The following is a 15,125-nucleotide window of genomic DNA, read 5'->3' on the forward strand; positions in this document are numbered from 1 at the left end:
GTATGACCCAGTAATTTCCTCTCCTAGGTATATTCTGATTTAAAAGACAACTGCACAAAATAATAATTATAAATATGTATCGATGGGCATACAATGTATAGAGGTGTGATTTGCATGATAATAACAGTGCAAAGAAGAGCAGGTGGAATGCTCTATAGAAGCAAAGTTTTTAAAAAATAATTTGTAATTAATTTGGGATTTATCCAAACTAGATTATCATAAATTAAAATTTTACTTGCAATCCCCATGGTAACTGCTAAGAATATAATTCAAAAATAGAGTCAAAATGAATTCTTTGGTAGCTATCTCTCAGATGTCTCCTGGTTCTAGTGTTCTGTGAATCTATGATGTGAATCCCCAGGTGTGCATTCTGATTGTTAGATATCTGATTGTTTGTTAGTGATGGGGGCTAACCAAAGTTGTTTACCTCACAACTCTTTTATGGGTTTTAGTGTAAGTTTAGCTATTTATGCAACCAGAAATGCAAAAAAAGTCCCATCCTGCCCAGCCAACATCTTTTATCCTCACCAAGATTATTATTCCTTCTTTTAAGGAGAAGCCAAGAAGAGGAAGGGGAAAAAGACATAAGTTTTATCTCCTCTCATGTCTTTGCTTTTCCTCTCTCTTAAAATATTGGACTTAATCTCTAAATCTTAGTTACCTAAGACTGTGGCTCTTCTCCTTAAAGGAGAACGCAGATGTCAGGGGATCCTCCCGCCTCTAAGGCAGTCTCCTTGATGAAAACCTCCAGGCCTCACTATTTTCTCTGGACCAGAGAATTTGGCATTTTACATAATCATCATCCAAAGCTGCTCACATAAGATGGACCCAAAGACTGAATCTCATACCAGACTGAAAGCTAAAGACAGTTGTTTGGGAGAATGATATCCATTCGACCATCAGTAAATGATCCGCTGGGAAGATTCATCACCCAGACCCTCCTCCTCCTTCATCAGGGTTCTGTTCTCCGGCTTGAAGGGACCTGAGGATAATCCTCATGCATGGTCACATGATCTGAATGCTGTGTCTACCTGCTACTGAGTTCATTCCACTTGGTCTTTATCCAGGCCAGAAACGGCACCCTCATCTCACGGGGCTGTGCATCGCATGAATGGGGATCACTTTGGGGAGCACAGGGAAGGATGGAAGAAATGGAGAAGCAAGTAGTGGAGTAGTGTCTGGAGCATTCTGAAGATGTCATTCCTACCTTGGCCGCCTTTAGCCTCCTGACTCGAGAGAAGGGAGAATAAAATCAAGACTCACAGAAGTATGAAACAGAGATGACATTCACTGTTGTAGGTAACCTGGTCACTGCCACATATGGGTTCACTTGGCTTGGTGTAGGAGAAGAACCAGCACTGATTTATATTGTTGATGCAGTCGACCTGAAGGCGAGACAACAGACTACTGCTTTAGATGCCTTCGTCCAGGCCCTCTGACAGTGATCACTGGTAGTGGGGGAGGAGGATGGAACCAGGAGCCCTATACCAGGAGTTGGGAGAGCAGGCTGCAGAAGCCTCGGTGTTTGACCCATGACACTTACCACCAACAATATAATTAATACAATTAATAAATATAATGACATAACAGAACATATTATAATACAATATGTAATCTGTGGGCTTCCTAGTCTGAGCTATAAATTCCTTATTAGGGTGAAAATCCTTGCCCTACCTACTGCAAATTGGGATTGTTACATTACAAAGGGAAAATGTCTGTCAAGGTTAGAATTTCCTTATGACTATTACTGAGTGACTTGTGTGTGGTGCTTCAGACAGCAGTGGGCTCTGACTTGTCACAGCAGAGTTAGGATGTAGAAGGAAGGGGATAAAGCGAATACGTTGTGTGGCCTTGGAGTGTGGGAGGCAGGATGAATGTCTCGGTATATCTTAGCGGAAAGAGTGACTGCCACAGCGTATGACAGACCTGAATCTGAGCCGTGGCTTCATCATCCACTTAATGATGCAAAATACTTTCCTTCCATCTCATAAGAGTTATATGAACTGATTGAGATAATAAATGGGAAGAGGGCTCAGGAACATATAAAATGTGCTACGTATAGTCGATGACTCAGCTTTTATCATGGTGCTATTCCCCTGCAAGTCCCCTCTGGCCCCCACCTCCCCATTCCTGTTCTCGGGAACCAAGGAATCAGAGCTCACCTTTGTGTCTTCTGGGGTAGCCCCTTCACCAGTAGGAAGATGGAAGTCTGGAAGATAAAACACATTCAGAAAAGCCATTGCTCTGTTTTCTGCTCTTAGGTAAAATAGCTAGGATGAGAGAGACCCTGGTTGGCACGCAGGAAGCATCGGATCCCATCTGGAAGCATCGGATTCCATCTGAAGAGGCCGCGGTCCCTCTGCTGCCCTCCAAAGAAGTGAAGAATCTGGAAACGTCTGCCCCTCTCCCTCATGTAAATTGAAGATCTTAATTCCAGCCCTTCCACTTCACAAGTAAGTAACAATTTCCGTAATCTTCAGTTGTTTTTAGAAAACATCCTGTAAGTTACAAATTACCATGAAATAGTAATATACTGAGATACCTTAAAAGATGCTGGTTCCATTAAGACGTATTCTTGATCCAAAGCAGTCTGCAATTATTCATATATATGTATATAGTATTTTATTATATTTAATTATATATAATTATATAGTATAATTATAGTATACATTATAATCTGTCAGCCACTTTTTTTTTATTCCAAGGTGGTCTCCCATTCAAGTACTAACCAGGCCTGACCCTGCTTAGCTCCTGAGATCAGACAAGGTCAGGCGTGTTGAGGGTGGTATGGCCGTAGACTATATATTATAATCAGATATAGTTATTACATAAGTATATCATATGTTATATTATCAGCGGTATAGTATATATATCAGCTTTATTAAGATATAATTCACATACCATAGAATTGATTTATTTAACGTGTACAGTCAATGGTTTTTAGTATATTCGCAGGTAAGCAACTGTCAGAGCTGAGCTGATCAAGAAGGGAAGGTTTCGGTGGTAAGACGCCCATTCGAAAGAATGCAGGAGGAGCCAGCATGAGAATGAAATGGCAGGCACCAACTTTACTGCCGGGGGCGCGCGCTTCTGCACTAGGTGACCGCATGGGCTTTATATATGTCAGAGAATAATATTGGCATTCTGCCACACATGCATAATAAACAATAAGCTGAGTCATACCTGCATAAGTTAGGCACAGGCGCCTTACTACATTAATGTAACATTTCATTTTATTTTATTTTTATTTTTTATACCTACAACCACCTGGTCTTTCTAGGTGGCCTCCTCCCATCCAAGTACTAACCAGGCCCGACCCTGCTTAGCTTCTGAGATCAGACGGGATCTGGCTTGTTCAGGGTGGCATGGCCATAGACTAATGTAACATTTTAAATCCAGAGTCCTATCCCTAGCCACAAGGCTGGATCACAGCCAGACCTGGGACCCACAGCAACTATCGCCATAATCAGTTTTAGAACATTTTCTTAACTCCAAAGAGAAACCTTGTACTCACCAGCAGTCACTTCTCATTCCTCTCTCAACACCCACTCCCTTCCCCCTCCCAAGACAACCACTAATTTGTTTTCTGTCCTTTCCGGAAACTTTATATAAATAGAATCATACAATATATAATCTTTTGTGTTATCTTCTTTCACTAAGTGTGTTTTAAAGGTTTATTCATGTTATGGCACTCATCAATATTTCATTCCTTTTATAATTAAATAATATTCCATTATATATGTATATCATTTTATTTATCCATGAATCAGTTAATGGACATTTTAGTTGTCTTCACTTTTTGGCTATTATGAGGAAGACTGCTATGAACATTCATGTACACGTTTTCGTGTGGCCATGTATTTTCATTTCTCTTGAATGGAACTGCTGGGTCACATGATGATCTTTTGAGAAACTACCAACCAGACTATTTTCCAAAGCAGCTGTACCATTTTCCGATCAGCAGCGTATGAGGGTTCCAGTTTCTTCACGTTTTTGCCAACATTCGTTATCTCTTTTTGATTATAGCCATCCTAGGGGATATGAAGTGGTATCTCATGTGGTTTTGATATGTATTTTCCTATTGACTGGTGATGTTGAGCATATTTGCATGTGCTCATTGGCCATTCGTGTGTCTTCTTTGGAGAAATGTCTATTCAGATACTTTGCCTATTTTAAAAAAATTGGCTTATCTTTTTATCACTGAGTTTTAAGAGTTCTTTATATATTATAGTTACTAGCTCCTTATCAGTTATATGCTTTACAAATAATCTCTCTCATTCTCTGGATAGTCTTTTCACTTTATTGATATCTTTGTTAGTATCATTTAAATTACTAAAGTTTTTAATTTTGATGAGGTCCAGTTTAACTATTTTTTCTTTTGTTCTTTCTGCTTTTGATTTATATAAGAAGGCTTTGCCCAACCTAAGGTCATGAAAAATTCATTTATATTTTCTTCTAGCAGTTTTATAATTTTAGCTCTTACATTCAGTTCTGTGATCCATTTTGAGTTCATTTTTGTCTATGACATTAGGAAGGGGTCCAAGTTCATTTTTTTGCATGTGGATATCCATTTGTTTCCAGCAGCATTTGTTGAAAAGACAATTCTCCATCAAATTATTTTGGAACCTTGTTAAAATCAATTCACCTTAAAAGTAAGGCCTTTTCCCCCCTAGATTCTCAATGCTATGCTATTGATCTATATTTCTATCCTAATGCTAACACTACACTCTCTTGATGTCTATAAACTTTGTAGCAAGTTTTGCAATTGGAAAGTGTGAGCGTTTTCTACACCCTTGTTCTTTTTCAAGATTTTTTTGGAATTCTCATTCTTTTGCATTTCCATACGAATTTCAGGATCAGCTTTTCTTTCTTAGAAAAAAAGTACATATATCCTATAGACAGCATAGAGTTGTTTTTTGTTTTTGTTTTTGTTTTTGTTTTTTGTTTTTTAAATTTAGCCTGACAAATCCTACCTTTTGATTGGATTGTGAAATTCATTCACACTTAATATTTTTATGGTAGAGTTGGATTCACATCTGGCATTTTACTTTTTGTTTCCTTCTGTCTTTTGTCTTTTTCGCTTCCCTATTCCTCCTTTAGTGCATTAAGTGCATGTAATCTAGTGTAATATTGTAATTCCCTTAATAATTTTTTTCTCTATCTTCACTGAATTTTTTTAGTAGTTGCACTATGGCTTACCATGTATATCTTAACTTATCAGGATATACTTCAGATTTACACTATTTTAATTCAAGTAATGTTTAGAAATATTATTTCTACATTGCTCTATTTCTTCTTCTCTCTTTCTGTGCTGTTGTTATTAGATATCTTACATCTCTGTTTGTTACAAGCCCAACAATACATTGCTATAATTATTATTTTATATCATTTTATGTATTTTAAAGAAGCTTAGAGAAGAACAGACAGGAAGTATGTATTTAGAGAGTTTGTTATATTAACCTTTTATTCGCCATTTCTGGTCCTCTTCACTTTTTCCAGTGGATGTAAGTTATTATCTGGTGTCATTTCCTTACACCTGTACGGCTTTGCTCCCATTCACCTCCTTTGTGCTGTTGTCTAGTATGTTACATTTCTATATGGTATAGGCCCAATAATGCAATTTTAAACATGCTGTTTTATACGGTGCTTTTAACGTCAGTGAAAAGAGGGAGAATTGATATGAATCTATGCTGTTTGTTATAATTCTGGAGTTATGTTTGCCACACTCTCTATTTTTTTCATGTGGGTTTGAATTACTATCTGGTGTTGCTTTCAGCCTGAAGAACTTGTAAGATGCCTTATTTCTGGTAAGGCGAGTCTGCCAGCCACCAATTCTCTTTTATACATCTGGGAATGTCTTAAATATCTTAAATTTCATCCTTATTTTTAAAAGATAGCTTTTCTGCACATAAGAGTCTTGGTTGACAGTTTTTTTTTTTTTCTTTTGGCACTTTGGATATACACCCCACTGCCTTTTGGCCTCCATGATTTTGACGAGAAAATAGCCGTTAATCCTACTGAAAATCATTTGTATGTGATGATTCACTTTCTTTTGCTGCTGTCAAAATTTTCTCTTTTCTTTGTTTTCAGGTAGTTTGATAATGATGTGTCTATATGTGAATCTCTTTGAGTCTGTCCTGCTTGAAGTTCATTGAACTTCTTGGACGTGCAGATTAATGTTTTTCATCATTTTTGGAAGTTTCGGCCATTATTTCTTCAAATATTTTCTTTCTCTCTTTTATTTTTTCCATTTCTGTGATGTTCATACTCTTAATGGTGTCCCATAGTTCTATGAGACTCTGTTCTTTTTTATATGTATATACATATATCTTTATCTTATTTTTGGGTTGTATAATCTTTAAGTTCCGCCAGCGCAGATCTACTGTTGTGTCTTCTAGTGAATTTTTCATTTGCGTTATTATACTCTTTAACTCCAGAATTTCCATTTGTCTTTTTAAAACAATTTGTGTCTCTTTATTAATATTCCCTATTTGATTGCACATTATTATCATATTTTCCTTTACTTCTTTAAGCATGACTTCCTTTTTTATTTAGTTCTTTGAATTCATTTATAATAGTTGCTTTAAAGTTTTTGTTGGCTAGATTTGATACCTGGGCCCTCTCACAGGCAGTTTCTGTTACTTGCTTTACTGTCTATGGGAACGTTTTTTATTTGCATGTCTCATAATTTTTTGTTGAAAACTGGACATTTAGATAGTATATTGTAGCAACTCTAGTTACTGACTTCTCCCCACTCCCACTCAGGGCTTGTTGTTTGCTTGTTTATGTGTTTAATGCCTTGGCTGAGCTATTTTACTGACATCTATTTTCCCTGCAGTGCAAAGCCTCTGATGTCACTCTTCAGAGGATGTGTCTTTGGGTATATACCCAATCGGCCTAAGATGGCAGCGGTTTTAGCAGGGCTTGCTTTGACTGTCTCTTTCTTTGACCTCTCTATCAAGCTATCTGCCTATGTTGGTATCATACCAGCTCTTAAGCCCTGATAATTGCCAGATGATTGCTTTATTTATTTATTTATTTATTTCCCAGCAACGCTCTGAGGCATAAATTGCTCCATGGTCTGATCCAATTAAATTTGGACTCCTTTGCTGGGTAGTTTTTGAGGCCAGTGTCTGAGGTTTGTTCTGACCCCTGGGAACTCTTTTTAACAGCATTGTCCCCTGTTTTTTTTTCTGGTAAACTAGCTGGCCTGTGGTTGAGCTTGTCGTTCTGATGGAGAGACCAACTTCCCCTTAATTGCCGACCATCAAGATCTCCCTTGTTTCTGAGAGCTCTCTTAGACTCCAACATCACCACATTCTGTTCCAAATAAAATTAGTTTCTTTGGGGAAATCTTTGGAGCTCCCTGTTCTTATGGTCTGCCTTTTGTTAGCAAAATATCTGTGCCACTGCTCTGGACAGTGGCCTGCTTCTTTCAGAGTGACACCTTGCTTTACAAGCAGAGGACTGGGAAGGGATGGTAACCTCTTATCTTCCCAGCTGGTTTCTCCCAGCATGGAACGAACCTCCAATCGACAAGAAAACTGGGGTGAGGGCAGTTGGGACCCACGATTCTCAGTCTTTCTCATCTGGGGTAGAGCCTCTGCCCCGCCAAGGTGGGATCTGGGTAGGAAAAGAGCCCTCCTACCTCCTGGTCTCACTCTCTTGAGATTTAGCCTTAGCGACACAGAACTGAGGAACGGGGGTGATAATATCGATGATCTATTTCTCTCAGGGAGATACCCCTGCCCTTGACTGTGAGCTAGGGAGTGAGGGAGCCCCATCTTCTTGGCCATGCCTGCCCTGAGTGGGGCTTCCATCATGCCAAGCTAAGCAATGAGGGAAGAAGCGGGCCGTGGCTTAAGTTCCACAGACTCTCACTGTTCTTACTTTTGAGAACACTTATCACAATGTATGCCAGCACTCGATGTGGACTATGATCTCTCCGACTGCTGGTCTGTCACACTGTGAGGCCAGGGACCATTCCTGCAGCATACCAGTGGTTAGCTCAGTTTCTAGCACAAGGTCAGCACATGCTATGTGTTTATTGGATATGTAAATAAGTGGCTGCTGGGAGACCTAGCCTGGTAGTAAGGGAATTATCGCAAAGGCTTCTGTGTTTAGTAAGATAAAATTTGCACTAAAAAAGGAAACTCTTATAGCAATAGAGATGATGGGCTGAAGGAACTCAAGCTAGTGGCAAAAGGAACGGTGAAGGAGAACATAAAAATTTTTTCAGGGAACAATGATGAGAATGTTCGTTGAGGAAGAGTCATTGTTCTCAGAAGGGCATGGATTTACGTGGTATATTAAGTGTTTTATCAACTGAACAGGGTCACTGGATGTGGGTACACAGGAGAGAAACATTTGAGGGAAAATACAAAGCCATAAAACTATGAGGACAAGGACAGCATGATTTTCAGAAAAGATGGACTGGTCTACCTCGGTCGAGTTATGTCGTGTTCCCCACAGAGGGTCAGCATGAGACTCAGCCGCAAGGGCACACAGCGGGCTTGTGGGGAGGCCCGTGCCACTAGGTGGTGTTCTCGGCACCAGTGGGGATGAAGATTCACGGAAGGATGAGAAAGTGTAGAAAAATGCCTAGATATCGTCAGAGGTATTAAATTTGGTAGAGAAGGGGATATAATGTGATATAATAAGAAATATCTATTTAGTCTCTGTCCCCATATCTTGACCCAGAGCTCCTAAAACTCCTGCGTCTGTTACTCACAGGAAGCCTTTTTCAACCCTGCACCTCAGTTTACTCTGATGGAGGATAGGCTGGTTGCCAGAAGGATCAACCATGTGGTTAGAAGATCTGGATTTTCAGCCCCTCCCCCGCCCCCCCACCGACCTCTGGGAAGGAGTTAGAGGCTGGAGGTAGAATTAATCACCAACGGCCAGTGGTTTAATCAGTCATGCTTCCTAATGGAACTTCCATGAAAACCTTCAGTGAGGAGGTTTGGAGAACTTCGAGGCTGGGCATGGACGCCCAGTGCCCCTCGCCTCAGACCTTGCCCCATGCGCTTCTTCCATGTGACCATTTCTGCGTTGTCTCCTTTATAACAAACTGGTAATAGTACGTAAAAACACTTTCCTGATTTCTGCGAGCCATCCTAGCCAATCATTGAATCTGAGGAGGGAGTCACGGGAACCCTTGATTTATAGCCAGTCGGTCAGAGGGCTGGAGGCCCAGACTTGCCACTGGTGTCTGAAGGAGGGGGGACGTCTTGTGGGACTGAGTCCCTAATCTACGGGGTCTGTGCTAATGCTAGGTAGTTATTGTCATAACTGAATTAAATTGTAGGACACCCAGTCAGTGTCCACAGAGAACCGGAGAATTACGTGGTGTGGAAGACCCACATGTTGTCAGAAGTCTTGTGAGTAGAAGGAAACAGTTTTTCTTTGGTAGAGGAAGGACAAGATTTTTTTTTTTCCCCGTAAGATAGGAGAAGCCTGAAGAATAGTTTTCAGTTTGTTACAGAGCCTCTTAAGATATGAGAGACTTGAAAAAATGTTCCAAGTGAGAGAGAACATCAATGGAAAGTAAGAGATGGAAGGCAAATGAGAAAGAATTTAAGGGTCCAAACGGAAGAAAAAAGTGATGAGGCCTTTGGAGAATCCCCACGGTTAGCCACGACCACTGTTCACTCTAAAACCAGCCATTAACCAGAGTGATGTCTGAGTTTACTTCCATAGATCCTAACGAAGTTCTCTTTGAGTCTGAGAAATGTAAATGTACAGATTCTGGAAACAAATCTTTCTAAGGTTTGAACGTCCTGGATGATAACCAGGTATTTTGAAAAGTTCAACAGTCATAAATTTGGAAGGTTTGGATTTGATTCCCAGCGTCGATATCGGCGACACCGTGTGAATCCTTTCTTATTCAGGATTTCATTTTCTACATCTGTGACATGAGGAATTAGGATCAAGTAAAACTGAATGGCACTTCCTCTTCTACCTCTAATTTCCCCATGATCCTAGATATACTGCAGAAAATGCGGGCAGAGCAAGATCATGTAACTCACCAACTGCAAAAGCAGCCCACGCAGTGATGACCAGAACGAGGACGGCATTCAAGGAGATCCCCTTCATGGTGGCAGAAGAGCTGTGGAAATATGCAGCTTTTGAAACCAGGAGAGAAAATTCCACTTGAAGTACAGATTCTCACAGTGATCCTTGTTGACCAAGAAACGAAATGTAAATACTTCAGATTTATTCTTGCCTCAGGTGATTTGAAATGAACCATGATGCAATTAAATTGCGTAAGTCATTTGCCTAGAATAATTAAACATTAGAAAAAAAGGATCTCAAAAATAGAATTTTAGAAGATGCCAGGAAAAAAAGGTCATGAAGAATATCTGCAAGGAATCTTTTGATACAGAATTAGCACCAAGAATTCTTCAACGACATGTTTAAAAGTTGTTGTTTATCTCTGAGGTAAAAAGGGTAATCATTGGAAAGTTAAGTGACACAGGTAAGTCAACAGACGGTAAGAAATGGCAAGGGACAAAACACTGAACACTCATTCCCATATCCCTAATCTTCTATAACATGATTACTTTGGTGTTAATATTTAGTAACTTAATAACATTCTTGAAATGAAAACCGTAGAGTACCAGCAACTTACTTGCATTATTGAAAACATTATAGTACAAGCTGATTAACATTATTATCTGCAGCTTTCTATACTCTTTTTCTATACATTTTCCTGGCAATTTATATGTCTAGGTAATTTCTGCCCAAGACCTTTCCTGAATAAAAGCAAATAATAAAGACTGTAACTCTTTTCCTTCTCAAAAGTTTGCAAATTAATAAGGCCACTTTACCTGCTGTGGCTCCTACAGTTGCTTTGAGAAACTAGCTGGACAAGATATTTTTTATTTTCAGTTTGTCGATTATAAAATAACAATGTGTGTGTTGTGGAGATGGGTAGTGTCTTTTCAAGGTCACAATGTCTGGCAGTGGAAGAGAGTGAACTTTGAAGTTAGAAAGTGTAGACATGACTCAAACCTATTTCTTCTGACTCCAAATTCTGTAATGCCTAAATTTCATGAGTTCATGTTTGTAATGTCCACTAACCCTTCAAAATCTAGTTGTTCTTGCCAAACCTGAATCTATCATTTTAGAGTTATGTTATACCCAGTTTTTGAATTCCTACATTTTTATCTGTATTACAATTATATTCAGGATAGTTTCAGATACTTATGCAATATATACATTGGCACATCTGCATATGCAGTTAATGTTATCAGTAGTCAAAACTACGTATTCACTTTATTGAAATATTTAATTTAGAATGTTTCTATATTGACTCAGAATCTTAAAGAAGAAAGTTACCTTCTGTGGAATCTGTCAAGTTCAATCTTATTTAGTAAAGTTGAGGAATTCTGGGATGGAGTTTTCATTCCCTTAAATGGTAGCTCTTTCTACCACTTGGAACAAAACGTCCCTCAAAACACCAGCTTCTTTTACAGGGAAAATTCAGAGGTTAGTGGGTGACGTAAATTCATTAGGTCCCAGTCCTGAATAAAGGGCCTTGACTGGGGACGTGACGTAGAGTCCAGAGAGGTCAATGTACTCTCTCAGAACAGGTCTGATTGTCTACAGTGTTTACCATGATTGTCTTCAAAGTTTTTGCTTTTGATCCCTCTGAATTTGGTGCCCACTTATATATTTTTAAAGTGACATGTGAAATTCTTCACCATAAGTTTAAATAATTACAAATAATTGAATTACTGGCTTGTTCTCTGCTGAGATAACCTCCTCAGGGTGACTCTGCCTGACTCAGTATGATTTCTTCCATTATTCTAATCCCTTATCTTGCTTTACATACCTCTATTTCAGTGACCTCCACGGAAAATTTAGGAATACATTTATTTATTTGTTTAGTGTTTATTTCCACTGCTAGATGAGACAATAAGCTCTGTAAAAGAGCAAACACTGTCTTTTTACTACTGTCCTAGGCATCTTCTCTTGAGGTTTGAAACTGGGACACCAAAAGCTTGGTGACTTGTAGAGGAATCATGACCCCATGGTGGAGGAGACATGGTCTAATTCTTACCCTTCTGAAATGTTCGAATTTTCCTACATCCTCACCCAAATCCCCACATATTTTACTCATGCTAGGTTGGATACTTGTGTGTTTCTCCAAACAAATAAGATCCTTTTATGATCTGTTCTCCTTCCAGTTTCCCTTTTATTTGCCTATCCAATCAAACAGGCAATCAGGTAGAAATTGAAGAAGAGAAAACTCACCTGAGGCTCAGTTTTCAGGCAGTTTAGTCGGTGCTGACCAACTGGTTTCTCACAGTGTGACAGAGTCAGGAACTTACTTAGCTTATGAAATTGCAAAAAAGTAACAAGGACAGAGTAGAGAGAGCCGTAGAAAATTTGTATTTATCGAATGCTAAATCTGGAACGGGCAGCGTGTCAAATGCTAGTGTCTATTTTATATACAGTCAAAATATTGTTTTAAATAAAATTTCACTTGACACATGAAATTATTACTAAAATTTAATAGCTCAATAATCCCATTAAATTCTCAAACTAGTGATCACTGAGAATCAGTGTCAGACCTTTTAAGATTGCTGGAATGTCACCTGATCCAAACTATTCATCTGACACATGAAAAAAAAAGACTCACATGAGAGAGGCACTGGGCATAAGATATTAAGATTCATTTTCCCTTGCAGATGGCCAGGTTCTAGTGAACCATAATAAATATTCTTATTCTCCAGCTTAGGACTTAGGATGGCACTTCAGAGCCTCATGTGCACAGACAGTAAGAGTCATCCATTCTTATGCTTTCGTGTGCTAATATTTAGAATCCATGAGCAAAACTCTAAATCGATCTCTTAGAAACAGGACCTTGGTAGAGGCCTATGTAGCTAGATCTTCACAAACTGCCCCTCAATATTGAATCTTCTCAGTTGTATTAATTTCAGCCATTTTAGTAGGCATATAGAGGTATCTCATCGTGGTTTTTATTTTTATTTTTTAAATCTATAGTTTAGAGCAGCTTGAGAGTTATGAAAAAATTAAGTGAAAAGCACAGAGATTTCCCATGAGCAACTATACGTGGGTTATTTTAGTAAACCAGGCAATAGAAAGAGACCAGTTCTCAGCCCAGTTACAACATAGCTTTTCATTCAGGCTTCATTCCGTAATAAGTGGTTGCCACCATTAAGTTCTTCCTGGAATCCTTCACCCACCAGCTACTCAACTCGACTAGTCACTTCCATTCAATAATCAACTCATCAAAACCATCCATACCCTGAAGGAATTGATAAAGAAAAATAGGAATGTGAGGATTTCAAAAAAAATAGCAGGAGGAGAAAAATGCGTGTAGGGGCAGAAATAACAATTAAAAATTATCGAAAGGGATCATCTGAATCACGGAATCCTCCAAACTTACATTCTTTCATGTTCAGTTAAGAACATGATTCTATCTCTATGGTTAGTAGTCTCTGTGGCTCTAACTATCCATTTACTCGCTTCCTCTTTCTCTCTTCCCCAAACCTCTCATTTACTTGTCTATCACATGGCAAAACTTCGGCTCCTTAACTCCATGCCTTTGTGTTCTGCGTCCCAAAATTAAATGAAGAAAAGAAAATGGGCAGCTTCTCACTGATCACAAGCACTTTGGGTAGAGACACACTGATTGTCTCCTTAATTATAACAGCTCTGAGACATAGAGAAACAAAAGCACGAAAATCTTCCAGCAAATGCCATCGAAATATGGGAGCTTAAAGATTGTATTCCCTTCAATATAAATAGAAAAATTATAACATTTCTAATATTCGTGTGTGAATAGTAACATTTTTGTAGAAGATAGCACAGGAAAATTTAGAGTTCTAAATTCTTTTAAAATCAACTTTAATTAGAGTCAGCATGAAAGAGTAAATAGGTGTCTTTAGAAGATCATCCCAAATTAAATCTAAGTAGTTAGGAGCAGAAGGGTCCAGACCACCCAAACCCCTTTTCAAGTCTAACCCATCTTGCAGAATATTCCATTCTCTCTTAAGTTCTCAGAAAGTGGTAAGACACGGAATGCCCAAATGTGTGTGCTTTTTGAAAGAATTTTATCTTAGTCCCAAAGCACACCTTTAATGGAATATTAACATGTTGCAAGATTCTGAATTTGAAAATCATTTAATTTGGGGACGTGGAACACAGATGCATGGAGTTAAAGAGCTGAGGTTTTGCCATGTGATAGAAAGGTATTTGAAGACAAGTAGGTCAGAGGTTTGGAGAAGAGAGAAAGAAGAAGTGAGGAAATGGATAGTTAGAGTCACAGAGACGACCAACGGTAGAGATAGAATCAGAACACGAAGTCTTGGTTTTCTGCAAAAAGGAGAGAGGTATCTGATTGTATGTTTCTATTGGAGAATTCTGCCCACCCCCTACTCCCTGGCTCCAGTGAATCAATGCTCGACTAACAATAGGTGAAAGATTAGATAACGAATAATGAAAATAAAAATAATAATACGTAAGAAGTATAAGAGAACTCTACAGGAGGAGCTACATTGGTGAGGGAAACAAGGCTAGCAACACTGGAATGAGAGAAAACGAGTCGAAGAAAACTAAACGCACAATAGAAGTGTAGACGAGAATCTGAAACAGAATTGAAGACTAATAAAACAGAGTAATCATTGAACAAAAGATAATGACTCACTGTATAACCCAAAAGAACTGGTTTGGTAAAAGGTGCTGCTCCAGGGATAGTGTGTGTGTGTGTGTGTGTGTGTGTGTGTGTGTGTGTGTGTGTGTGTATATAAAATGTATATTTGTCTAAAACAGTAAGTTATTGAATGTGAGTTTTGAGAGCTGAGGTGATAGTAGATTGTTAGAGAAAGCACAACACAATATAAATACTAGATGAATTTATTGTTGTCTGTATGGCCTCTGGACTTGATTAGTAATTGAGAAGACCGTTTGCCTAAAATCTATATACATTGTCACTCTCTAAAACTTGACAGATTTCTTGTGCAAGGCGTGCAGCGCTGGCCACTTCGATTGGCATGACTCTGACATGCACTTTTTATATCTCAATACCTCAGATTCCCTTAGAGCTTAGAGAAGATGACAAGGGCTCATTTAGGATGTGTGCTGGGATAAGGATG

At 38.8% G+C, this 15,125-nt stretch overlaps 1 protein-coding gene, 1 long non-coding RNA gene and 1 pseudogene across 2 annotated transcripts in view; 1 reads left to right on the plus strand and 2 right to left on the minus strand.

Moving 5' to 3' along the window:
• The window catches only part of LOC120582305 (uncharacterized), a 16,031-nt gene extending 7,960 nt beyond the window's left edge, over positions 1-8,071 (plus strand). The window contains exons 2-3 of the long non-coding RNA XR_005647533.1: positions 2,262-3,099; positions 7,206-8,071. This is a non-coding gene — a long non-coding RNA (uncharacterized LOC120582305). The remainder of the gene's footprint in view (positions 1-2,261; positions 3,100-7,205) is intronic.
• Positions 1-10,156, minus strand: part of SPINK8 (serine peptidase inhibitor Kazal type 8 (putative)) — a 14,708-nt gene extending 4,552 nt beyond the window's left edge. The window contains exons 1-3 of the mRNA XM_039837647.1: positions 10,029-10,156; positions 2,163-2,209; positions 1,264-1,385 (exon numbers count right to left, since the gene is read on the minus strand). Coding sequence (XP_039693581.1) covers positions 1,264-1,385; positions 2,163-2,209; positions 10,029-10,095 — 236 coding nt within the window. The 5' untranslated portion in view covers positions 10,096-10,156. The remainder of the gene's footprint in view (positions 1-1,263; positions 1,386-2,162; positions 2,210-10,028) is intronic.
• Positions 3,255-3,377, minus strand: LOC120582573 (uncharacterized; annotated as a pseudogene).
• Positions 10,157-15,125: the final 4,969 nt, after the last annotated feature.

The sequence above is a fragment of the Pteropus medius genome, unplaced genomic scaffold, assembly GCF_902729225.1.
Source record: "Pteropus medius unplaced genomic scaffold, Ma_sr-lr_union100, whole genome shotgun sequence".
NCBI lineage: Eukaryota > Metazoa > Chordata > Mammalia > Chiroptera > Pteropodidae > Pteropus > Pteropus medius.